The 26,106-nt window shown below is 38.2% G+C and overlaps 2 protein-coding genes across 5 annotated transcripts in view; one reads left to right on the forward strand and one right to left on the reverse strand.

The window, feature by feature from the left end:
* Positions 1-22,945, forward strand: part of OSBPL8 (oxysterol binding protein like 8) — a 324,479-nt gene extending 301,534 nt beyond the window's left edge. For all 4 annotated transcript variants that reach the window (XM_063133845.1, XM_063133844.1, XM_063133847.1 and 1 more), the window contains 17 exons: positions 346-430; positions 1,061-1,229; positions 3,211-3,436; positions 4,258-4,442; positions 7,310-7,391; positions 7,617-7,715; positions 8,005-8,101; positions 8,361-8,459; positions 10,059-10,156; positions 11,532-11,621; positions 13,069-13,205; positions 13,709-13,894; positions 16,923-17,010; positions 17,686-17,785; positions 18,046-18,148; positions 18,514-20,279; positions 20,333-22,945. In XM_063133845.1, the coding sequence (XP_062989915.1) occupies positions 346-430; positions 1,061-1,229; positions 3,211-3,436; positions 4,258-4,442; positions 7,310-7,391; positions 7,617-7,715; positions 8,005-8,101; positions 8,361-8,459; positions 10,059-10,156; positions 11,532-11,621; positions 13,069-13,205; positions 13,709-13,894; positions 16,923-17,010; positions 17,686-17,785; positions 18,046-18,148; positions 18,514-18,649 (1,980 nt within the window). In that variant the 3' untranslated portion in view covers positions 18,650-20,279; positions 20,333-22,945. The remainder of the gene's footprint in view (positions 1-345; positions 431-1,060; positions 1,230-3,210; positions 3,437-4,257; positions 4,443-7,309; positions 7,392-7,616; positions 7,716-8,004; positions 8,102-8,360; positions 8,460-10,058; positions 10,157-11,531; positions 11,622-13,068; positions 13,206-13,708; positions 13,895-16,922; positions 17,011-17,685; positions 17,786-18,045; positions 18,149-18,513; positions 20,280-20,332) is intronic.
* A 1,569-nt stretch (positions 22,946-24,514) lies between these two features.
* Positions 24,515-25,033, reverse strand: LOC134404272 (deoxyribose-phosphate aldolase-like). Its single transcript, XM_063134988.1, has one exon. It carries the CDS (start codon positions 25,025-25,027, stop codon positions 24,515-24,517), a length of 513 nt encoding a protein of 170 aa, XP_062991058.1. The 5' UTR covers positions 25,028-25,033.
* Between the last annotated feature and the right edge of the window lie 1,073 nt (positions 25,034-26,106).

A 26,106-nucleotide genomic window follows, 5' to 3' on the forward strand; every position in this document is an offset into this window, starting at 1 on the left:
TTGTTTTCCACCTCCAAAATGAATGTGTAATCTGAGTTCTTAATGCCACTAAAATACTGGCCTCTGTGAATGAGGATAGCATTTTTAGAAAATTTTCAAATGTTGTCTTTTTGTGTGTGGGGGGGAAGCAAATGGAAATTTTAATCCTAAAGATCTCTTTAAAAGGGTATGGTGAGGTTTCAGAAACGGGAGCTGTTACTAAAATTAGTTTGAAGAGCAGATTCCAGTGAAAGATGACAGTTCCTAGCTATTGCTGACTGACAGGAATCTGCTTGTTTTCCTTGCCTAGATAAGGTTGAATTCAAATTAATCTAAAACTCTTGCATCTATTGTTTGTAATTTAAGGGACCTAAAGGTGAAGCTGTTGGCTCTATAACACAGCCATTACCCAGCAGTTACTTGATCATCCGAGCAACTTCAGAATCGGATGGTAAATAACTTTTTTTGTCTTTTGAGATCAGTTTGTTACAGTTTTTGAAGAGAATGTTATTGAAGTATATGCAATTGATTAATGGAATTTAAAAGCTGAATAATTTATATATAGTGTGAACATTAAGTTTTTAGAGCACAATTCCCACTGAATTCAGTTGAGCTTGCTTACAGGCAAGTGAGCATAGGATTGTAGGCAAAATCTATTAAATAGGTTCTCCTAATTGGGTAGCAGATATAGAAAATGCAAGTACTTATAAGAACGTCAAGTAGCAAGCACCATATTAAGAGGCTTTCTCTGTTTCCCCTTGCACAGAATGCAAAGAAAGTAGGTTCCTTGCTTCAGAAGCTACAGATAAAACCCTAAGCTTACATGGAAATACATCCTATTGAAATAAATGTGACTTCTGAGTAAACAAGGTTAGAATCGGGCTGTAAAACAGACTGGTTGAAATAGTTTTTCTTCAAGACCCCAAATAATAATTTCTGGTTTTAAGATGAGATACAGTAAAAACTTAGTTCAGTGATTTAAAGGTACAAGCATCTGAAATGCAGTTCCTCTAGCATCCTCTTCTAATTGTGAAATCAATAATTTGAGGTATTCTATTACTAAACATATATTTATCTTTAGGTCGGTGTTGGATGGATGCATTGGAGCTGGCTTTGAAGTGCTCAAGTTTGCTCAAGCGTACAATGATTAGAGAAGGTAAAGAGCATGAACTGAACTTAACAGACGGTGCACATGTCTCTTTTTATGGCCTGCTGCGTGCAAACAACGTGCATAGTAGTGAAAGCTTCCCGTAAGTCAGCCAAATATACATTTGAATTGTTTTCCAGGAATATTTTTTTTGTTCTCAACTACCATTACAATTTGCTGTGGGGAGGAAGGGAAGGAAGACAGTGGTGCTAGTAGGGCTGAACTTCAGGGCAGATGTCTAGGGTCCTGGAGGCCAGCGGGGCATGAACAAACCTTCTCTCTCCCTTTCTCGCTCACTCTCTTTTACAAGACGTAGGCTCCAGCAGTCTCTCATTTTTATTTTTTCGGAATTCCTCTGGGCCCCATAAATATGCAGTGTATGAAGAAGTACTTCTTTTCCCTGTCTTAAATCTCCCACCATATAGCTTTGTTAGATGTACTAGTATAATAGGAGAATCAGAAAAACCTCTCTCTCCTCTTTCTCCACACCATAGTCACCCTTTTTCTATACTAAAAAGTCCCACATGCTGTGAGCTCCCTGCATAGGGGAGTTGTTTTAGCGACTGAACCAATAAACAACAACAACATTCAAAGATTGTTTGTAAAGTGCGGCTGGTCCTGGGCATTGCAATCATATAACTCTGCTATGCGGACTAAAGTGGTTCCTTCCATTTCTGGGCCCAATTCAAAATGCTGTTTTTGGCCTTTAAAAGCCCATCATGGTTTAAGACTAGGATACTTGAAGGACCATCTGCCTCCATATGATACTACCTGCATATGAAAATGTTCACTAGATGGCCTTCTGTGAATATGCTTATCATCTGAGGTGAGGCAGCTCACTGTTAGTGAGTTGATGTTCTCACTAGTGGCACCCCAGTTGCAGAACACTCTTGCCAGAGAGAGGCTCACCTAGTGCATACCTTACTGATGTTTAGGTGTCTGGCAATCCCCCCCCCCAAAACTTTTTAGGTACAATCTTACTCTTTCTTACTGTTTTATGCTGCCTTTATGATTTTGTGTCTTTCAGTTTATTATGTTTCTATATTTACATCTTAATTGCTTTATTTTTTTCGTAAACTTTCCCTGGGAATATGACTGAGAAATGGTATAAAATTCATATAAAATAAATCAATAAATCTTCTCTGAAAACTGAGGTGAATAATAAACATGCCTCAGAGTATGCCGGTAGTTCACTATTGTTTTGCCAGCAAGTTACCAAATGATTACATATAGAAACTACTGACGTGCATACACTGCTCTTCCGTTTACTGTTCTATTTCATTCAATACAACTTGTAGTAGCAACAGACATAGAGAGTGGTGATTGGTTGAATTAACTCTGTGTCACGGTTTATACTTACCAATGACTTGAACTGCTAAAAGGCCCACACTGATTGTAGCACTCAGTTCAAAGTTAAATTAACACGGTGATAGCTTTAAATGCAGTGTTATGGTTATATGAACACTTCTGTAATATTGATGTATTTTGTGAGAAATGTTATATTTTAAAAAACTTCTTTGATCTCAAATTTTAATTGACAAACTAAGTGCATTCTTAATTGGATCACCACTTATGTATGTACAGATATGTATGAGTTTATATACAATAAATGAAAATGTATTTTAAACATCTCAAACTGGAAGCATGGATTGTTTCCCTTAGTCCATGGGATAAGGTATGCTATAAATCTGAGAAAGAAAGTTTTGATTGCAATCTACGCAGTAATCTTGCAACCCTTTTTATATGCATAGTAATTCATGTAGAAGGTTATAAAGTAATAGTGCTATAGAGCAGAGGCTCATAGATATATGATAAAGTTTGGAAGTTGTTGCATAATTTAAAATTTAGGATATGATCCAGTCAAATTTAAGCCCTTTATAGTCGTACTTATTTCAATGCACTTACATTTTCCTACTAAAATCAATGAGATTGAAACATACTTAAACTTGTCTTCATTGTGTCTCATGTTTACTGAAAGGACAGTTAAAAGCCATTAAGTATGTGCTGCAATTCATTAAATAAAATGAATAAAGGAAAGGTGAGAAACCCTGACAAATGTCCCCCCCCTCTCTCTTTTTTAAAAGGTTAAATGATAGTGAAATAGAAAGACATCACTTTAAAGATCCAGATATGTATTCTGATAAATCAGATAGGGAAAATGATCATGATCGTGATGAGTCGGATAATGATGGCTTGGGAGAAAGTGACACTGACACATCAGAGCGACAGGATGACTCGTACGTTGAACCTGAACCTGATCATGTCAAGGAAACAACATATTTAGAAGAAGTTCATGAAGAACTTGGGGAGGTAAAAAAAGTATTTTATGGAAAGTAACACAGGGAAGGCCTAATAGTGTCAGCTTCACAGTATTTAAATTGAAAAATAGTTTGTTTTGCCATCATAATTACTTTCTTGATGTCTATTGCTCCAGTAGCTATGAGTCAGTTTTTATATCATTGGTAAGTTAATGTTTAGGGCATATCTAAGCATAACCAGGACCAATAAAAAGCAAACAAAATTGTTAGAAGTTGTGCTAGAAAGAGCTTGACAAAAGTCTCACAGCCAAATCTGGTGCTGAGCTATTTGATCTGAGCTGACAGGGTGGTGGTTAGAAACTAAACTAGAACCGCAATTGAGATAAGCTGAAATAACATTGGCAGGGACAGCAAAGGGGGGGAAATACTGGAAGTTGTAGTGTTGTCGCAGGCCACCTGCAGTCCTCAGGCTTGGTCTACCAGTAGCTAGTGTTTAAGCAGACCATTTTTCCTCAGTGCACAGTGTGTGAATTGCTTCATGTTATATATTGGCCCTTTCTCAATCGGGACTGGAAACTCAGCACTATTTTTAAAGAAGTCTGCAGTTTGGAGAAACTGGTTTGTTCCCAACTTGAAAGCTGCCTCGATTGGGATCTTTCCTCCCAATCTTGTTCTCTGGGGCCCCATGTGATATATGTTAAGTGTGTAAGTCAAGCACACCGACAAACTGGTCATGCAAAATCTGTTTAAATTAACCCTACAGCAAAGAACAATGGCATATGTCACTGTGCCCCTAAACCAAGTACCTTCTGCAAATGTGCCATCTCAATCAGTAACCTGTTCTTCCTCCATTCTGCTTTCCGTTTGTTGAAGGCAGGAGAAGCTTCTCAAACAGAAACTGTATCAGAAGAAAACAAGAGTTTGATCTGGACACTGTTGAAACAAGTACGTCCAGGAATGGACCTCTCCAAGGTGGTGCTACCTACGTTTATTTTGGAAACACGTTCTTTCTTGGACAAACTCTCTGATTACTACTATCATGCAGACTTCTTATCTGAGTGAGTTAATTTTATTCCTCTGCAATAACATTTTCCTTGACATGTCATCTTAGTATTTTGTTTCAAAAGCCTGCAGAAGCATTTTAAAGAGAGGATGAGTGATTAAACAGTGATAAGTCTAAATTTGGTTCTGTTGTTGGACTTTCTTTGTGTAGCAAAGAGGTTGTCTTACAGCATATCTGTGTCTCTAGTATTCCTTGCCAGGGAAGTCGCAGTATTGTAATACAATGCATATCTAAGCTTTACATTGCAAAATTGTTTGCAATGTTGAAAAGCTTTATAGCAATTCTTGGGAATATGAAGGGGGTTGTTTGGTGTATTTTGTGTTATATATAGGGAGGGGAAGTTGGGACTACAGGAGAGCTCTGAAACATAACTATATTTTTTCTCATATTTCTTCATAGTCTTTTAAACTTTTTTTAATAAGAAAATGGAAAGCCATGCCCCTTACCATTCTTTGAAACCAATTTTTTAAAGAAGGAAACTATTTTCTTACTAAAATCTAAAAAGTTGTTATTATTTAAAAATCCTATCAGGTGTGGAATCTGTGGACTATAACTCTCATCATCCCTCACCACTTCCGTGGTGACCGGGGCTAATGGGAGCCCAACAGCATCTGAAGGGCCACAGGTTCCTTACCCCTAGTTTATTTTCATTAAGCAGATGAAGGTATCAAAGGAATTTTGTGGAAATACACAGAAAGTCACAGGGAAATACCTTGAGAGGCTAAGTCACACAAATATATGTCTTAGTTGTGTTACTTATGCCTGTGTTCAAAGTGTTTCAGCTCAGATGTGGCAGCAAACTTCCTACTGCCAGCAGACATCAGTTGTTGTTTTTAATTCTTGTCCCTACTGCAAAAAGTTTTTATAAAGCAGTTATGCAGGAACTACTCTCACCTATGAACCTCCCTTTGGAAGCATACTCGACTAGTTCCTGATACTTGTTGCATGTATTAGTCAGCTTTGTGCTAAGTCTCAGTTCCTCCATTTTCTACACCTCCCTGGACCAAGTGACAGGCCAGTTTCACAGGTCTCTTTTCCCAAGGCATGAGCAACTATAAAACAACCCAAAGATTCGGACTGCAAGAACAAGACTCTGGATCAAACCAACTATTTATTTATTTATTTATTACATTTTTATACCGCCCAATAGCTGAAGCTCTCTGGGCGGTTCACAAAAATTAAAACCATGAAGAACATAATAAAACAACCAACAATCTAAAAACACAAATACAGAATACAGTATAAAAATCACAAACAGAATAAAAACACGCAGCAGAAGTTGATATAAGATTAAAATACAGAATTAAAACAGTAAAATTTAAATCTGTTAAAATTAGTTGTTGTAATGGCCACTAGTAATGGCTGATCATGCAAAAATGAATCAAAACCCTAAAGAAAAGAAACATCATTCAGATGTCCTACCCTGTTTCTGCAATGCTTCCAGCACCATTGCTGTCTAGAAAAAGCTATTCCAAGTCCATTTGAGTTGTAACAGCTGTTTTCTTGCTAGCTATTCTGATTCTGGCTTCTACATGAGCTGGTCCTTGACAGGTTGGAGCAATTCCTGAGAGAGCAGGAAACACTGCATCTACAGCAAACAATAGTTGGGTTAGTTTTCTGAGAGGGAGATCAAGGGCATCATATCCTTCACTCTTCAAGATCATTCTTCCTCTGCTCAATGTAGACTGCATAACTCTAATCAGTTCACATCCCCAGCTGTGAGATATCACAGCAACCCTTCCAGTCCCTGGGATCATCAGATGGAGTGTCATCTTGAGTCTTAAGTGTTGGGGCCTTTACACTGATTGAAAGCCTTTTCATTGGAATAACTGCAGCTCTTCCACTTCCTCCTGACACTCCTCAAGCAGCTCGTGGATTGGCCACAATATGTGTGCATCTAATTCGAACAGATATTCTCATGCCTAGATCTCCATTCTGGGATCTTGTCTCCACACAGGGAAAGCTAACTTACCCTCTGACATGCAAATGCCAGCTGAGAATATTGTAGCTCTAAGAATGGCTGGTGTGTTTTTCTTCCTGGATGCTTTCCCAGTAGACCATCTCCATCTAGTTGTTTTCAGCTTCCAGAAGTGTAGCTTATATCTGCTTTTTCTGTAGAGGCTCTGATCTTGGAACTTTGCAGAGAAGCTATCAGGCCCAATCTATTTACACTTGTAAAGCATTATGGTTTGGGAATGATAGCACAAGTTGCTGTTGTTGGTAGAGTTGTTTTTATAGCTTTTCCTAACCACAACACTGTCCTCTAAGTAGACCAGCTCAGTAGTCTTCTGCATAAAGAAGTTGTATTTGGAGTTATTCAATTGGTTATATGTGCAGTCACACAGCCTATCTTCCTCATCCACAGCAAGTGATTTATTTTGTACTCTTGCATGAAGGAATGGAGCATTTTTCCATCTCTTGCGGTGTGCAGAAAGGGGGAAAACCTCTCCCTTTGAGGGGACAGATGGGAGCATAGAATTCTAGCTTTTTGATTTGATTGCAATGAACTCCTACAGTCAAACTTCTGATGTATAATTTATGAATACTAAAATGTATATATTAAAATTAGTAAAATAAAAAAAAAGAATTCTAGCTTTTAGTGCTAGATATTTCCCATACATGTGACTGCACAAAATAATGGAAAAACAGGTAAGCAGTCTATTTAACTGTAACTGGGTGTGAGGCTTGAATTAAGCTTGAATTAAGCTGAGGCTTGAATTAAGTTTTGTGTGCATGTTCTGGTAATGTATTTGAAAACTACATAGAAGTTAAAGTCATATATGGCATGCGACATTGATTAAACAAAGATTTACCAGTGTTAAACTTAAATGTATATAATAAATCTGTTGAATCCTTTTCTAGAGCCGCACTTGAAGAGAATGCTTACAATCGTTTGAAACAAGTTGTGAAATGGTATTTGTCAGGTTTCTACAAAAAGCCAAAGGTAACACTTTGCACACTTTTGTGGTAGCACTTTACTTAACCTTCGGTCACTGGTTTCAAGCCAAATGTTTCACATACTGAAACAATTAATTAAACTTGTTCCGTCTTTATAATTCCATGCTCCAGGAATTGAAATACTTTTGCATTGAAAATTATTAGGCTGTTTTTGGAATTGGAATGTATTTTCTGTATATTTAAAAACATCCTTTTCTGTCCTTTTTTCCAGGGACTTAAAAAACCCTACAATCCTATACTTGGTGAGACCTTCCGTTGCTTGTGGGTTCATCCAAGGACGAATAGCAAGACTTACTATATTGCTGAACAGGTATTACCAAATAGCTGACAAAAGTCTTTTCTTGAAACAACTAGCAGCGTTTGTTAAATTTTTACATTTACTTTCAAGGTTAAAATGCAGCAGTTTGTTTTTATTTTTATTTATTTTTCTTTCTCGTCCCAAGAGCGTCAGTAGGCTAGGGTTATGATTATTTTAGCCTGATATTTGGTGAATTATAGCTGCTTGTCTAACATTAAGATTTCTAATGATAGTTTTTCTTCACTTTTACATGTTTCTACTGATTTTCACAGTAGGTCACCTGCTTTGTTGCTTTCAACAGGTATCTCATCATCCTCCAATATCTGCCTTCTATGTAAGCAACCGAAAAGATGGATTTTGCCTTAGTGGTAATATTTTGGCCAAGTCAAAGTTTTATGGTATGTTCTTCAAAGCATTCATTTTGTTCAGCATTTTTGTGGAATAAATGTCTATAGGAAATAAGTATAAAAATTTGATGAATACATTAATGGGAATTAATTTAAATAGCTTTTCTTCTACAAAATAGTGGTATAATAGTATTCTTTTTAATTTTAATATTCCTCTGCAATATATAAGATTTACTATAAGGGGATTGTCCAGTCTGTTGGATCTTCTGTTTGCTTCTTTGGATCTCTAATTTTTGTATGTGTGTTCCAGGAAATTCATTATCTGCCATTCTGGATGGTGAAGGGCGACTGATGTTCCTAAATAGAGGAGAGGAATATGTAATGACCATGCCATATGCACATTGTAAAGGTATTGGGTTTTTCCTTTTCTTTCCTAGTGATCTACGAATAGGAGCTTGGCTTACTAGCCAAGCCTGTATTCATCCTCACTACCAGTCCATCTCATCCCCCTGGTAGGCACAGAGGGCTTGGGAAGGAGGTGGAGTCTTGTCTGACTCTCACAGAGGTGTGGTGAAGAAACAGCAATAGAAATGCATACTGTTGCTTTTCGTACTCATACTGTAACTGAAGTGTCTCCACATTTCTTTCAAACCCTCCATGCTTGCTACAGGGAGGGAGAGGTTGGATCTTGTCCCTTTTGACCCCGTTCTTGTACATAATGATACACAATAAGCTGAGGTTTGATTGGAGTGCTGCACTTCAAATATTGCTTATCATATACTCCTGTGGCTGCAAGCAATCAGGTTTCACAACATATAATTGAAGATGCTTATTCTCTCTTGAACAAGTGTGGCTTTTGCCTGTGCATGTCCTTTATATGGTTCTATGAGCATGTCCTTTATTTGGTTCTATAAGTCCTGTCCCCCCACATCATGGTCCTCTCCCAAAGCCTCCAACACAACAGCTGAGTGAACTGCTTTTGCATTGGATCCCAGCAAATTTTATTCCCATCAGATTGGCTGCAGTCAAGCGATCATTAAGGGAGGACTGCCTGTTGCTTTGATCCATAAGGATTTGTGAACCAAATTTCACTAAGTCTTTTCCATTTCGGAGCAATTTGGTCTTTGTTGGTTTGGCAGAAGCATTGACTTTCTGTCTGCAAAAGTCCTTCAGTAAAGATATAAATAGTTGTATTGCACAAAAGCCACCTCTTCCTTCAGCTGTGTCCTATATTTCTTGTCAGATTGATTGATAGGGTGTACATGATAGTTTTAATTTAAAATATGCTAAAACCCTCATACTGATTCAGAAGTATAGTCTTGGCCACAGAAAGGCAGCCCAAATCATTTGCATCATTTCTGAAAGAGGCTTGGCTTTGAGTCTCCAAGGGAATAGAATTTGATAGCAGTAGGACGTTCTGAACTATGCATACTGATGGAACATTTAGAGGCATTTTCTGTTTACTGAACAAGTTGCAATAGAACTTAAAGGAGAATGCAGTAGTTATGCATATCTGAAAATACACATAATTTCAGTGACTGAAGGAAGGCTAAAGCAACAGAATAAATAAATAAACAGAACATAGCCCTTTTTATGAGTAATGTTTTCCATTTAATGGACATGGTAGTAATATTTTTTATTTAACCAGCTGAAGTTTTCTGCTGACATTGCCAACCAGCTTCTTGCTGCCTGGTCAGAATATAGGTTCCAGCCGTCAAAATTTTGCTTGGCTATTTTCAGCTAGAGTACCTGGTTTGCTTCCTTTCCTCCAGTTTTACTCACAGTGCTTCAGCTGTTTCTGGGCTGCTTATGAAGGACAGATATTTTCTAAAGAGAAGGCTGATGGATTTTTCCTACTCTTTTCCAGCTTACAATCAGTTAAATATTATACTGTAATAAAAGACTTGAGCTGTGATATGTGGTCTTCAGTCATGTGTAGAAATGGAAGTACCTAGTGGAGAGAGTTTCATAACAAAGCTAGAAATAAAACCAGTTATTTTTCTTACAGGAATTCTGTATGGCACAATGACTTTAGAGCTTGGGGGAACTGTTAGCATTGCGTGTGAGAAAACTGGATACAGTGCTGCACTTGAATTCAAGCTGAAGGTTAGTTGGTCCTGTTAATAGGCAGTAGAGTATTTAATGCTGAAAAATGTGTAGATACATTCTTTGAAAATACCAGTGTTCAAAGCTTGTCTGATTATTTAAAATAAACTTTTATTGCTATGTGCATAAAATATACTTAACCAATGTTAAATTAGGTAATGCCCAATAGTAATCCAGGTTTTTGTTCATCATAAAAGAATCACAAGAACAGTGGTTCATCTAGGCAGTGTTCTGTAAATAGAAGCCTTATAATTAGTTCAATATGATTTGAACTGTAACTCATACCAAGTAGTACACCCATTCTTGTGGTTCCACAGAGCAAGTGACACATTTCTGTATTGGCCCAATTTGTCTTTAAAATGCTGGAAGCTAATTTTGAGTGATATAGTTTTTTAAAACCTCCCAATACTGTGCATGCTTACTTGAGAGTAAACCACACTGAGTTCCATGAAATTTACTACAAAGTACACATATTATGGATTTTGACAAACATTCACCTCTTATATGAAAAAAGTTTCAAAGTTAGCAGTATACCAAATTAAGAAATATTTGTTTATATCTCATAATAAGGATTAATCATGCTGTGTGCCTTTTCAGGGCTTATTAATAAGCAGTACAGTGGCACATAGAATTTATTTTGAAACTCTGCATGAAACTAGTGGCTTGTAAATGAATCTGTTTATTTAAACTATTATTTAGTCATCATAGGGTTGGATCAGACTTGCTTCTCTGCAAATGGAAGGACTCCTTTTGGTTTCAGAGGGAACCAGGATACAGTGGAGACTCTCCACAGGAGGATGTTTGTCAATTCCGCCTTGCTCCTCCTCCCATAGTGTCCTAGATGGTTCCTCAAACCTCTGGAGCAGCTTTTGAGGGGGCTGCAGTGAGAAGTAGGAATCAACAAGAATAGCTGCCTCATCCACTTCCTCCCATGCCAGCAGACCTATGCTGAGTGCAGTTCTGGGTCCAACCCAAGTCCTTGTTGTAATCACTAAATTTTAATACCGATGTAGCTTGGAGACCATGCCACATGAAATTACACTAATCGTGATGTTTTCCTCCGTTCTTTTCCTGAAGAGGCTCTGTACCTTCTCATACTATTTGCCTCACACTGAATTTTCTTCAAATACTTCTTATAGAATGATAATTCAATGGTTGGTCCTTTATAGTTAATGATTCTTCCTAGTTTATGGTTTTTAATTTTTGTGAACTGCCCAGAGAGCTTTCTAAATGTAATAAATAAATAAATAGTTAAGGAAGAATAATGCGAGACAGACATATTATAAACAATTTAGGCTGACAGCTCAGAAATCTCTTAGCAATGTTTTATAAAGTGCTACACAACTTTCTCAAACAACTTTTTTCTCTTTGACAGCCATTTTTGGGCAACAATGACAATGTTAATCAAATATTGGGGAAAATTAAACTGGGAAAAGAAGTTCTAGCTACTCTAGAAGGCCACTGGGTGAGTAGTAGCATAGTTATGATGATTATTTTGGTCAAATGTTAGATCTCTCTTTAAGCTGTTGATTTATATTTAAATGAATGATAGATATGCTGTGCTGTTAACCAGATCAAATATTTTATTGTACGTTTTTAGAGACCTGAGCAAAATACAAACTACCACCTCCAAACATGGGAATTGCACACACATGCATGCCCAACTGTATATGCCAGCCTCTCCCAGCCCTTCAGAGCAGGACAAATAGTAGTAGGCAATGAAAAGAGGAGAAAACTCATATCAGTACAATGTGGTGCTGTTGGGACAGAGGAGAACTTAACATAAAGTGCCATTTTCTGTGGTTGCTCTATTTTCTTGTAATATGTAGTTTCTCAGTTCCAAACTAGACTGGCCAATATTGTGAGAACAGAACAAAACAACAAATGTTATTATTGACATACATTTATAAACTCTGTACTTCTGGACTCACTCATTTGGGTTGGAAGGGAAAATGAAGCGTGAAAATAAGTTCTGAAAGTGAGATAGGGCAGATGGGATAAGAGAGAGGTGTAATCCACTAGAGCTATGAGAAAAGCTTGTAAGGTGAGCATAGAGGAAGATCAGAGAAGAGTTTTAGGTTTTGCTCTAAACACTTTGAATGTCTATGTGAAACACTCACTAATTGCTCATTAAAACATTGCTGGTTAATGTAGTTTCATTTGCAAAAAACAGCTTGTAGCATGGCCTCAGCCCATGTAAGCCTATGCGGCAGGGTCTTGCTATTTACTGTTTTACGCTGTACAGCACCATGTACATTGATGGTGCTATATAAATAAAATAATAATAATAATAATAATAATAATAATAAAAATTCAAGTTTGAATCCACATGGCTTCCTAGGTCCCTAAAGGAAAGTGCTTGAAAATATCGATCCATAGCTTGCCCTTTTGCCACTAAATGTATGTTTTGGTATAACTGATTACAGTATACTCTGCAGCATGGTTAAGGTTTAGGTAGGATTATTATCCCTACTGAAATTAATTAAATTGTTCCATTGCAGCTTATCAGTGTGTTCCAAGTGATGTATTGAGAGCCACAAATGGATGACCAGAATTTCATTAGTGGGTTTACTGTTAGAGGTAGGACCTGATTAGAAGATCCTTGATGAAAGCCACATTCCATTGATGGGTCACTTAGCAAAAAGCTTTGGAAACTACTGTACTTCACCAAAGGTCAAAACCTAATTGAAAGTGAATAGATCTGTTCTCTTAATTTAAGTTCTTGGTGCTGAAATAAAGAGATCTATTTTCAGTTGTGACTTTCAGTTGTCACGACCTGTGTGTGCCAAACTGGCAAAACAAATCCCTTAGTTGCAAAAGTTACTTTCTGAAAGAAGTCTTTGTTCTTATTGACTTTGTAAAATTGTTTACTCTTCGTCTACTCAAGTAATCTAATATGTTAAACATTACAGGACAGTGAAGTTATTATTAGGGATAAAAAGACAAATGTTTTGGAGACATTCTGGAATCCAACACCTGAGATCAGACAGCGCAGATTAAGAAGACACACAGTGAGGTTTGAGGAGCAAGGTGACTTTGAGTCAGAAAAGTAAGTTTACTTTAAACCTCTATTCTTAAAGAGTAATAGATAACAAGAATTGTATAGCTAAGGCTGGAGGAAAGAGAGGGGAGAATGAAAAATATATCTCAGTGAAAGAATTTAGGAGCTTGAAAACTGGTGGGAGAGTTCCTAATTTGAGTTTCATTTGTTCTTACATCTTAGTTTTTTTTGTGTTGCTTAATTGCTTATTGTATTTTGTGATGGTCATTTGCTGTCTTTATTATACTGTATTTATATGTTCACGTGAATAATTTAATTCATACTTTTATACATCATCCTGGAAGGGTGTTGTTGAAAAGTGTTTTAAGAAATACTTTCAATAAATAAAATAAACATAATACAGGGAAGAGGAATGAGAGAATGCTAATGGGGAAATCACATGTTTTAATAATTGATCAGACTACTTCGTTCTGATGAGGAAAGAGAAATTTGCAATGGACATCTTTCGAATACATTCTGACTCTTACAACTTCATTACTCGTATCTGCTAGACTTTGGCAACATGTGACTCGAGCTATAAACAACAAAGACCAAGCAGAAGCGACTCAGGAGAAATGTATTCTGGAGGAAGCTCAGAGAAAGGCTGCCAAAGAAAGAAAAGCCCAGGATGAAGAGTGGGTATGCAAACTATTTGAGCCAGATCCACTCACAGGAGAATGGAATTACCGATACTCAGAGTGAGTCATAAGGATGAGGGGTGGGGTGTGGGGGAGGTGGTTCTGTTTTGACTACTGAAGATACTAAACCATATAGTGACCACAAGACAGATTTCAGACCATTTAACATCTCCATTGGATTGTGCTCAATAACTTCATAGTTTCAAGACAAATAACATGTATTTTAAAAACAGCTTACATAACAAGTCTATTGTTGCAGCCAGGTACTGATCTAGCACATCCACAGCTTCACCTGATGATGATGAAAAGGAGAAGTAGAGCTGCGTGTCATCAGTGTACTGATGACAACGTACTCCTGAGGATTCCATGGTCAATAGTATTGAAAGCCTTTTTCTGTGCCAAAACCTGGCCTGAACCCCAACTGAAATGTATCCAGATAATTGGTCTCATCCAAAAGTGTTTGCAAACATCCACTCAAGGACTTTGTCCAGGAATGGAACATTTTCCACAAGCCTAAAATTATTAAGATTTTCTGGGTCTATCTAGGGAGGATTTCTTCAGGAGTGGTCTCAGCAGCCTGGGACCACTCTCTTGCAAGGAGGCATTCATCATGGACTCAATGGCCTTTTAGGCCCCTTCTGACTCTACTGTTCTATGGTTCTATGATCACCTCACTGGACCAGTCAGATGTTCCCTCCCCGCTAGTTTTTATAAGCCAAGAGTTGCAAGGATCCAATACGGAAGTGGATGCATGAATCTGTCCAAGCACCTTGTCAAAGTCCTCGAGCTGCACCAACTAAAACTTAAGTGAACTTGACAAGGCTGTACTCTGGATACCTCATCTGATTCACCTGCTGCAACACTGGACTCTAAGTCCTGGTGGATGCAAGAGATTTTATCCTGGAAGTGCTTAGCAAATGTATTACAGTGGGCCTTAGATGGGTCTACAGTGTCCTCAGGACAAGCATGTAGTAGCTCCTGGATGAGTCTGAAAAGCTCCGCTGGACAACAAATAGAGGATTCGATAGAGGTGGCAAGATATTGCTTCTTTGCCTCCCTCACTGCCCCTGAACATACCTTTCTATAGGCAGACACTAGTGTTCGAATGCGTCCACTAGGACTTCTTCTCCATCTGCACACAAGTTGTCCCCTATTTTGTTTCATCGCTCTCAACCCTGTGGTATATTATTTTCAGACTGCATCTGCACAGACTGTTTTTCATGACTTAGACAGGCATTCAGTCAACCTTTGACATATACCTACACAGTGTGGCAAGCTCAGTTTGTCCACCCTAAAAGCAACTAGGGCCTGAGATTCTCCTATGGTACACCTACTGCTTTGGAGGAGCCAGTTGTCATGCCCATCCTCTTTCAAATGCTGAATTGGGAATGTAGGACGTACTCCATGGTTTTTGCCCAGTGCAGTGCACATTTCATTTTAAGGTTTGTGTTGGTTGAGTTCCCCAAAATGCAGTTATCGAAAACAGCTGGAAGTACAATATATTCAGATGTACAAATACAGCTGTACCCGAAACCTTCAGTGAGTAACTTATGAAAGTGAGGTTGCTGCTGGCCTAGTGACAAATCACTGCTTGGCAATAAGAGTTACCCTTTCCATTCTGCCATGGACAATCACTGAGTTGGATTAAAGTAATCTACAAAATTATCCAACTTGTTCCAAGCCCACTATATTTGTTGAAAAGTACAACATAATGACATTTCTTTCCCTTTTTTGTTTTTCCTTTCCTTTCCTTATTGTTTAACTACAATAGGCTTATTCCAAATATCTAAACGTAGCCAGGGTGGCTTGTTAACCATGCAGTGTAGCTTATTTTTCTCGAACAAGCAACCTTGAGAACCCATGCTTTGTAGGTGGGTTGTAGAGGGTAGGTGATGATGATGATATTTATTTATTTATTTATTACCCACCTCTCCCTCTGGATCGAGGTGGGGTACAACACCAAATACAAAACACCATAAAATACATATAATTGATTAAAAACATATAAAACTAATACATTATTAAAAGGCATCTTAAAATTCAACTGGATAGGCCTGACGGAAGAGCTCAGTCTTTATGGCTTTCTTAAATTCCAGAAGACTGTTAAATTGATGAATCTCTCCCAGCAGACCATTCCACAGTCTGTGAGCGGCAGAAGAGAAGGTCCTCTGGGTAACAGTTGTCAGTCTAGTTTTTGCTGACTTGAGTAAATTCTTCCCAGAGGACCTGAGTGTGCGGGGCAGATTGTATGGGAGGAGGCAATCCCACAGGTAACTTGGACCCAAACTATGTAGGGCTTTAAAGGTAATAACCAATACTTTATACTTTGCCCATAAACTAATTGGCAGGCAGTATAGTGATTTTAAAGCTGGTGTAATATGGTCACCCCAAGTGCATCCTGGCTGCAGTCATACAGCACGATAACCCACCCTGCAGAAAATATACTGCGTTCAGACAACATGCTAATTCACCATTTAACAAACAACCCACAGTTCAAAACAACCCACACTCAACCATTGAGTGTGGGTTAGCGTGTTCTGTGAGCCGAGTCTTCCTTGAACAGAAAGGCTTCTTCGTCCATGATAGGCTTCTGATCCGGTGAAGCACTGACAGAACAGGAGAGGAGACAATCTTTAACTACCCCCTCCCACTGAAGTTTCCTGTGTACTTTGAAAATCTTTTCTGGAAAGTTGAAGGTCCTCTGGAACAGCATGAGAGGTGGTGCTGGGGGCTGCAGAGTAATGTAGGAACTGGTGCAGATTGCTTCCCCGTTTCTTGCCAACCGAAACATTCTAAGTAGAATTCCAGCTGGCAGGGGGAAAGCTGGAATCAAGCCAGTATATTTGGTACTTTTGAAGAACGCTTTCTCATAATTGAGGATATTTTTACCTTTCTATGACAAGACTGTCCTAAGCACATTTGAGATGCCTAAGAATGATTGGCATATGTCAATCACAGTCCTTTGTATGTACTCTTCATATTGAAATGGTTCGAAAGAACCCTTTTTTGGAGGCAACAGGGTTGAGAAAGTACTCTTCTTGAATTGCTTCAGTTAACTTGCATTGTGTTCATTCTCTGTTGTCCACAGCACAAGACCATGGGATCCACTGAATGATATGATACAGTTTGAAAAAGATGGTGCTATTCAAACAAAAGTCAGACATCGAACACCAATGGTATGCTTTTGAGGATTTTATTTTTGTCAAGTACAGTATTGAGTGGAGTAGAAAAAAATGGCAAAATTCCTTTAAGATTCAAGGATTAACATTTATTTAGCTTTTGTTCAGTTTCCTTGAAGATAGTAAAATATTATTGGCAGCTTTCTTTCATACCTGACAAGTGAGAAAGGTGCATTGAATAACAGAATCAAGGAAGCTAAATGATTGTAGTACTACATTATCAACTTTGTTAATAAATCATCTTGGGCATCACTTTTCTTACTTGGCATTTCAAACAGGAAAGAAGATTGTCAAACAAGCAACTGCTGCAAGACAGCATGCATTTTATCTGTATAGAGTTAGATCCAGATTTCCCCTTCTGTCTGAACAGAAGGGCTCTTTCCATTTACAGAGAGAGCAAAGATCCTTTGAAGGCTTCTTGCTGAAGGATGATGGTGATTTTCCCTGATCACCCCCTTCCCCAGCACCACCACCCCCTCCAGTGTTCTGGAGAGTTGCCCACCCTTCCAGAAGAGTGTGGGAGCTGGCCTTGGAAGCTGCAGGAAGTCAGGAGAACCTGAAAAAAATCCCACCCTGCCCCCTTTCTCCATTGCCAGTAGAACTTTGCTGAGTACATCTGAACCCAACCCTTTGTTTTTGAGTAGATACATGCTATGAATTTATGAATTACAGGTTAGTGTTGCAAAAATAAAGAGATCTGCTAAGTCGAAGAAAGGGGAGTGCGGCTTCTCTTCACCAGAACCTGATAATCAGGACTCCTCTGAAAGTGAAGGTAAGTACTACATCTGTTCAGCCTATCCTTTTTCTCTTTTCAGTTATATTTATCATGAATGCAGTAGATATGTGCCTTAACTTCATTTTTGTCTAGTGTTAAGGTGTTTGTAAGATGATACATTATTTTAGAATGGGAAACAATTTTCTGTCCTGACTTACATCATCATCATCATCATCGCTGGTCTTGTTTGATACATTTGCCTTTGGATATGATTTATACTCTTAACTTGTTTTATGTTATTTGATTTACTTCTGAAGCACAACTCAAACACAATACAAGAATTCGAAAGAAGACACTAGACCTTGGTGAGCTGCAAAGTGCCATTGAATCTATAAGGGAAACACAGGAAGACATTCGGAAGTATGTATTTTTTAAAGTGTTTTAATGCCTTTTTTCACTATGTGTGCTTTGTATAAAATAAGCATCATGTGTATTATTCAGTGTTTGATTGATAAATAACATATCAATCATGAGTGTCAACCCTTTTTCAGCCCAGAGCCAAATACCAAAGTGTCTTGGGGACCTCATTCCAGCAGTGGGCAGGGTTAAGGGTATGGGCAGGGTCAAGGACAGGGAAAGTAAAATGAGCTGGTGGAAGCCAGTGCTTTAGTCCGTGAACTTTATTAGTAATTACTCTAGTAGCTTGACAGTTTTACAGATTCTGTAGTACTGACTTCAAAGTTGACAATCTGTGAATTCACCTTATTAATACTTATGTTTTGTAGGGATATCACAGCTCTAAGAACCCGAATGACTTCAAGCTCACAAACTTCAGATAACAGCTTCTTTCAGTTCAAGCACTATGTCTTCATTTTGCTGTTGATTCTCCTACAGCTTATAATCAATTACTTGTTTAAATAGAATGCCTGGACAGAAGAATATATGAAGTGAAATGATTATCTTCTTCGTGGGACCATATTTTAAGCTTGGGTTGGCTTCAAATAAGGCAATATTTCCTAAAACACAGTAGCCCAGAAGATTCAGGTCTTTGCCTTTAAAGCTTGTGCTCACATGGAGCTATGTCTGTTGTATTCTGTCCTAGCCAGATATATGGACAATGCTTATGTACTAGTACCTTTCTCTTGTATCTTTCAAATGCCAGATAACTGCCTTGCATATTCTAAAGTGTTGTAGACTACAGTGATAAGTACAAGTACAAAATATATCAGGATGGGAATTGAAGACATGTTTTTCATTATAACGATATAATGAAAAACATGGCCATGTTAGCAAAACAAATGAATTTAATTCAAGACTTATTCGAAGTTTAATGGGATCATAATTCATTAGGAAAGCAACATTTAGTGGTGTTAATCAGGAAGAGTTCATCATTGCCCAAGATTAAACTACTCCGCTGTTCATTGCCATTAAAAGATATTAAGCTATTACTCCATCAACATGTCATTAACCGCACATTTTAATGATTTCAGTGGTTCTTAATTAGCTGTTTTACTTAATGAAAATGGTGTTTCATTGATAGCATTATTGAGTAAGGGATCAATCCTATGGCTCTTAGACAGAGCTTGGAGGTCCATACAATAGTTTGGATTCCTGGATCTGAGGTCAGAGACAGTGCTCTGACTGTGAATCCAGGAATCTGTGCTACCCTCCCCCTTGCAGTTGGCGTGGAGAGAACCATACCAGCTGCCTCGGTAAGATCACAAGGGTGACCTCAGGGACGAGGTAAAGGGAGCGTGCTAGCGGGTGAAGAGGGGAGGGGACCAGGGAAGCAGGATATTATATATACCGAGGTCTCCCTAGCCTTCTCTCCCACTCAGAAGCGCCCCAGCTACACGAATGAAAAAGCCCGTCTAGCCCAAATGCATAACGGGACGAGTGGGGAGGCAAAGATTGCCTCTCCCACTCTGCCTAGGATGTCCGTAAGCCTCTGAGTTCAGAAGCTTACAGGCATTGGCATAGGATTGCGCCTTTAATGAGAAATACCGTAATAGCTGTCCAAAGAATCACACAGATAGCTTTGCGTGCCCCGCAGTATTTTTATCCATTTCTTCCCAAACTGCACCTCCTGTTGACAAATTGCAAGCTACTACTTGTATTCTAAATAATGTCAGAAACACTCTGTGTTGAGATGCAGTGGATGGGGGCAGTGGAAGAATTACTTTGGGTGGAAATATAGAAGCTTTACTGGGAAACATACAAGATTTTCTGTATTGTATCCCTTGGATGCTAATATCAGACAGTGGACCTTTTTTTCCAAAAAAAAATAACAACACCTTTATCCTCTATAAACATTGGGTTTATCAGATTAATTTGAACCATTTGAATTGACAGCAACCTCATAGTTTCAACAATAACTTTCCATAGCCAGTTAAACTGCCAGTCAATGCCTGTTTAGCCCCAAATCCTAGCACATTGGTCTCTGCTTATTATATGCTAAAATACAGGCTTGTAACATTGTGTGTAAGTGAAATCTGCCATCCTACAAATCTGGGCTGGATTGCTTAAGAATTAAACTCCAAAGGACAAATCAGTTGAAACCTGATTAGTCCTCTCTTCTGTTTATTTTACAAGGCATAATTTAAGATGCATGGCAATATGCAGAACAGCGCGAAGCTCCAATCTTCTGTTTTATATATTTTTATTGCAAAAATAAACCCTCTCACTAAAACAGGCATATATAGTACACTGTTGGATTGAGATGGTTTTAAGAACCTGTCATTTTATTACTTTTTTAAATACAGCCCTAAATAGCTTAAGCAAAGTAAGATACCAGCACTTGAATTAGACATATTTATCCTGATGTTTGTTTATTTCTGATTAATAATTGCATATCTCTATCCTGTCTTCCAACTTTCCTTTTTATTCTACATTGTGGAAAGGTAATCCTTAAATATACAGAGCAATCTTTCTTCAATTCCATGACAAGTTATTATGTGGTTTCTAAAGAGCTGCAGTTCATAAGTAGATATTTTACATGGTTGTAGCAGACTGACTTAATCTGTGTAGCCATGATCCAAATACTTTACAGATTGGCTGGGATGCTGTCATTTTGATGCATGTGAGTCAGTGAAAGATCTCTGGTGACAGTAACACCAGCTAATATTTATGCTATGAAAAGAAGATTCATGTATTTATTTGTAAGCATTTGGGACAACAAGCTATTAATACTGCAGTATGGTCAAGACTTTTAAATTTAATTTATCTTCACTGCTTTAACCCTATCTATTAGTGTGCATATAAACAATATTCTGTCATTGCCTGTTTGCTCATATGTTTTGTTTGTGAATTTCTTTTCTGAGGTGGAACTAGAAAATGTATTCAATTGCCAACTTAGGCATTTCTTATTCCTTTCTCTCTCTTTTTTTTTTTTAGAAAGCAAGGTGCATTTAAACTGTCTGTTACAAAGTTAAATTACAGCAGTCCAGTCCTCTCTGTCAAACACAAAAAAGCACAGTCCTTAAAGCCCAAATTCCTACTTTGTTCCTTCATTTAATCCTTTTGAGATGAACAAAGGAATTTATTGCCCAATTACTTTTTATATAATATGGTTGATTATGGGCCTAGTTTGTGAAATGTTTCTTCATGTATAAAATTTAGCCATGTGTATATGACCTTAAATTCCTTCAGATTGACTGTTTTCTGCACATAGATATAAAGAAACTGTGATGGTACAGTTTGTAGTACTCTGAGGGCAATGGCCTCCCTGGTAATTTTTAGTATTTAAAGAAGAGCACTTGATTTCTCACTTGATTATGTATGATTTTCCTTGTATATAAGTAGAAAATATTCAGAATTGCTTGTTATTGCCAGATTTATGGCTGTTTAAAAGAAATGCACTATAAGCCTTTAATATGCCATGTAACCATTAACATAACTAAAAGAAAATGTGTGTTGTTTAAAATAGTAAATAGAGGCCTGGCAATACACAGTGTTTCTTGTGACTAAAGTGTTCGGTTAGTTCTTAACTATTAGAAATCTCTTAAGTGTATAACATGCTTGCTTTTCATGAAAAGTTCATTCTGACAGCTAACCTCTACAATGTATCAAATAATTTTACAGTTCACTGCCCTCCTGTGCCTTTGGGAAAATCTTCTTGCCAATTCAATGTTAATGAAATGGAACAAGAGTTAAAATACATTTGTTTCATCTACCATGATGGTAGTCATTTGCTTTAACAGCTCTTTCTTCTTCTTCATGGTTTTTATCCTATTGTAAATAGAATACTTAACTGCTGAACTGAGTGAGTACTATGTTTCTCCTGTATCCTCAGTTTTGGGGCATCTTTTGAGAGAAGGCCATCAAATACTTGAGTATTGTAACAGTGCCTTGATGGAGTTCACACAGAGGTGTGTATATATAAAGATGTTGTCAAGGTTGTGCCATATGTATTCTTAAAATTTGTGGAAGCTGTTATATTTCCAATATTAACTTTCAGAATAGATTTTTACAAAAATATACAATTACAGAAAGACACATTGGTGTGTATTTTTCTGTCTTTCAATAACTAGTAATGACTGAACCCAACAATTCTCCACATTTTGGAGTATGTATTCTTACAATGAAGCTGCAATGCTTTGTTTGTGATACTTTAAAAAAAAGCCATAATAAAAACCATAACATCACAGACAGACTATTTTGGCTTCACTTTCGTTTTTAAGATTAAAACATTCTAAGAAAATAAACTTTTGTGATATAAGCAGGAAAACGACTGAGGATAAAAAGATAATTGGTATCCAGCCCTTGATGAAACCTATGGAAAATAACACTTCTAACTGCTTCCTTGTGTGAACATTTAGTAGATTTAAACTTTGGCTCAAATCTGGAAAGCACTTTTTAAATGTATAGCCTTCTGCTAATCTTGAACTCTTGTTCACTTTCTTCTATTTCTGAACTTCACACAGTTCCCACTAGTATATTTTTTAAACTTCTCCTCTCCCCTTTTTTATTTTAGCACATTGCTTGGTTTTTTATACTGTTACACTTTTTTTAGCTGAAAATGGGCTGTTGTACTAAAGCTGTACAAGACCAGTGTTTAGTCCAATGCATACAATATATGTAAGGAAAAGCCAGAAGTTATGACAAAATGTGAATGTGAATGCACTTATTCAAATGCACTTATTCCTGTAAGGTTTTTTGTTTTGTTTCTGCATATCATGTGAAATAGCATTATTATTGTTATTATTGCACTGTTCTTTTTTTTAAAAAAAAATCATGCTGCATGCAGTGTGATAAGACAAATAAGCAATTCCTTTGGAAAAAATGGAAATCGTGTGTTGCATGCTTAAATGTACAGCTGAGTTCAACAACTTGTTTAAAAGGCCATTTGTAAATTTAAGGGTCTCCACTGGTCAATAGTTTTGTACAATTAAAGAAATAGAATAAAGAGCTGTGATCAAAAATTGTATGCTGAGTTGTTTGTACAGCTGAAACTTACTTGTAAAACCTGTCACTACTTTTTAAGTGCAGTTCTGTTTTTATAATGTAGCTACACTGTAGGAGGGCACATAATGCGTACATGATGGCCAGCAGTCAATCTCCGCTTCAGTGTTAGCTATGTAACACTGAGCACTGTAAGACAAAGCACACACTTCCACCATTTGGTGGGGCAAAAACCGGCTGAGAGTAGCACCATCTCCACATTCATCTTCCTAAATCTGGGCACATGCAATCTAAAGCTGCAGAGTTTACTTACAGAGAAAGGGGGACAGACCTATTAACAGATTACCATTAATTCTCCTCTTAAGTTTGGCTTAAATCCAGTGCCGCATGAAAAGGCTTCCTCCTTTGTTCCTCCTCCCTGCAACCTCCCAAGTCTGCTCTGAAGAGTCCCACAACTCTCCAGAGCAGATTTTGGAATGTAGTGGGATGGGGTAACTATTCCACCAGCTGTTTCCATTCTGCTGGTGAATAGTCAGGATTGGATAAAAGCCATGGAACTTGAGCTATTGGTAGGCAAGACAGATCCTGAGTTTGCAAAGTACTTCCAGAAGTCTAATTCAGGTTTTATTAAGGATTCAAGATAAAGTTACATAAAGAATTGGTACAAAAAACAAACAATATTGATTGACTGATTCTTATACTTCATACATACTAAAATTAGTTCCGGTAAATTACATGTGAGAGTGAAGCATCCTTCTACATGCCAAGAGTATTAGATTCTATCCTAGAAGAAAATGGTTTACCCAGGCAAAATAACTAGGTGTACACAGTTATGCATGGAGAAAGTGGATAGGGAGACATCCCCTCCCCCCATAATACTAGAACCTGGGGTCATCCCATGAATTAGATTAGTGGGAGATTCAGGACAGATAAAAGCACTTCATCACAGAGTATAGTTCAAGTATGGGATTTGCTTTCACAAGTTGTAGTCATGGCCACCAATTTGGATGGCTTTAAAAGGGGACTAAACAAATTCATGGAGGATAAAGCTATCAATGGCTACTAGTCCTGATGGCTTCCTCCAGTATTGGAGGCAGTATGCCTCTATGTACACCAGTTGCTGGGGATCATAAGTATTATTATTATTATTAATAATAATAATAATAATAATAATAATAATAATAATAATAATATAGCACCATCAATGTACATGGTGCTGTACAGAGTAAAACAATAAATAACAAGACCCTGCCGCATAGGCTTACATTCTAATAAAATCATAATAAAACAATAAGGAGGGGAAGAGAATGCACCAAACAGGCAGTATAACATACAACTGACCACTTCTTTGAGGACTCAACTAATGTTCACACTAGAACGTCAGAACTAATCCTCAGCTTCCCATTGCCCCGTCAGAACTAAGGTTCTGTTAATGACAATGTCGATCTCTCTCGCCCCAGCTTCCACGGCTAGCCGGATCTCCTCTAAGCGGGTTTTCAGAGCTGTCTGTCCTGCTGGGAACCCAGTTGCCACTGAAGCTACTGGGATGTCACAGCCTGCAGCCTTGAGTGCCTTAACCACATCTGCTACTCTAGCTGGATAGACACAAACAGCTGCAGTAGTAATACCTTTATCATGCATGTTCACAGCTTGCAACAGATCCTGTCTGATGGGATGCTTGGCTTTGTAACACAACCTGCAGACGGGGGTGTCATCGCCTGAAAGCGTGGTGAGGTTGATGCAGGTGACGGCCCTTAGAAGCCAAGCTGCCTGCCAATTCTTTTTCACAGGCCATTGTGTCTGGATTTGTGCCGCACGTCTCAGAACAGCTGGTTGATTCACTCGAACTCGAGCGAGCCAACTGAGTTCCAACTCCGTCCCCGGATTCCGAGAAGCCATGATCGCGGCAGGTATGAGGTGTGAGGTGCTATTGCACTCACGTCCTACTTGTGGGTTTCCACAGGCACCTAGCTGGCCACTGTGCGAACAGCATGTTGAACTAAATGGACCTTTGGTCTGATCCAGCATGGCTGTTCTTATGAAACTCAAACAAAACATAATGCTTATCCTAGAAGGGGTCGGCATAGGTGTGTCAAAAATCCAATCAGATAGGAATCAGACTGGGTCAGTTCCAGCACATATGTATGGAGGCAATAATTAACAGTTCCTTTTGTTTGCAGAAGAAACTAAGATGAAAAACTGAGGAAAAGCCTTTCTTTCATTCCTCCCTGATACTGCGTAGATTAAGACACAAGGCAGCATAAGTAGTTGGTTGGTCCCATACTTTGATGATCATGGACAAAGAGCATTTGGGGCATAAATGGGAATAAAGGAAGGGCATGTTGGAATCAGCTCTTCTGTTACAAATCATGCTCCAATGAAATAGAGTAATATTAATCCCCATCTCTCATTGGTAAAAGGAGGGGGCTTTGTGATATCAACAAGACCATCAGCCCAGAGCTCTCTCCAGGCCCACTCCCAAGCTTTGTGCCAAAACTAATATAGGGGTGTGTCTGTATATGGTTTGTAGATGCTTGGACTGGGAGACATCATTTTAATTTCTCACCATGACTGAGGGGAGGGGCCATAGTTCAGTGTGATGGAGCACGTGCTTTGCATGCAGAAGGTCCCCCAGGGTTTCAGGTAGGGAGAGGGAAAGAATCCTGCCTGAAACCCTGGAGAGCCATTGCTGCCAGTCAGTATTTGACAATACTGGGGCTAGATGGAGCAGTGGTCTGATCTTGGTATAAGTCAACTTCCTATGTTCCTATAAGATAGCAAATTAAAAATGGAGGCTTCTAGCTTCCCGATGCTGATGTGGAGCCCTACGACTGTCATGTCAGCCTGCTGGGGGACACCTGAAGTAGGACAGGACCCACGACCCTCAAACTGGACCCAGATCAGAATTGTTCTGCTGATAAATCAAGTTACAATTCTGGGATTAGTGCAGTTAGATAAATTCAGACTAGGTTTAATGG

The sequence above is a fragment of the Elgaria multicarinata genome, chromosome 9 (genome assembly GCF_023053635.1).
Source record: "Elgaria multicarinata webbii isolate HBS135686 ecotype San Diego chromosome 9, rElgMul1.1.pri, whole genome shotgun sequence".
Taxonomy (NCBI): domain Eukaryota; kingdom Metazoa; phylum Chordata; class Lepidosauria; order Squamata; family Anguidae; genus Elgaria; species Elgaria multicarinata.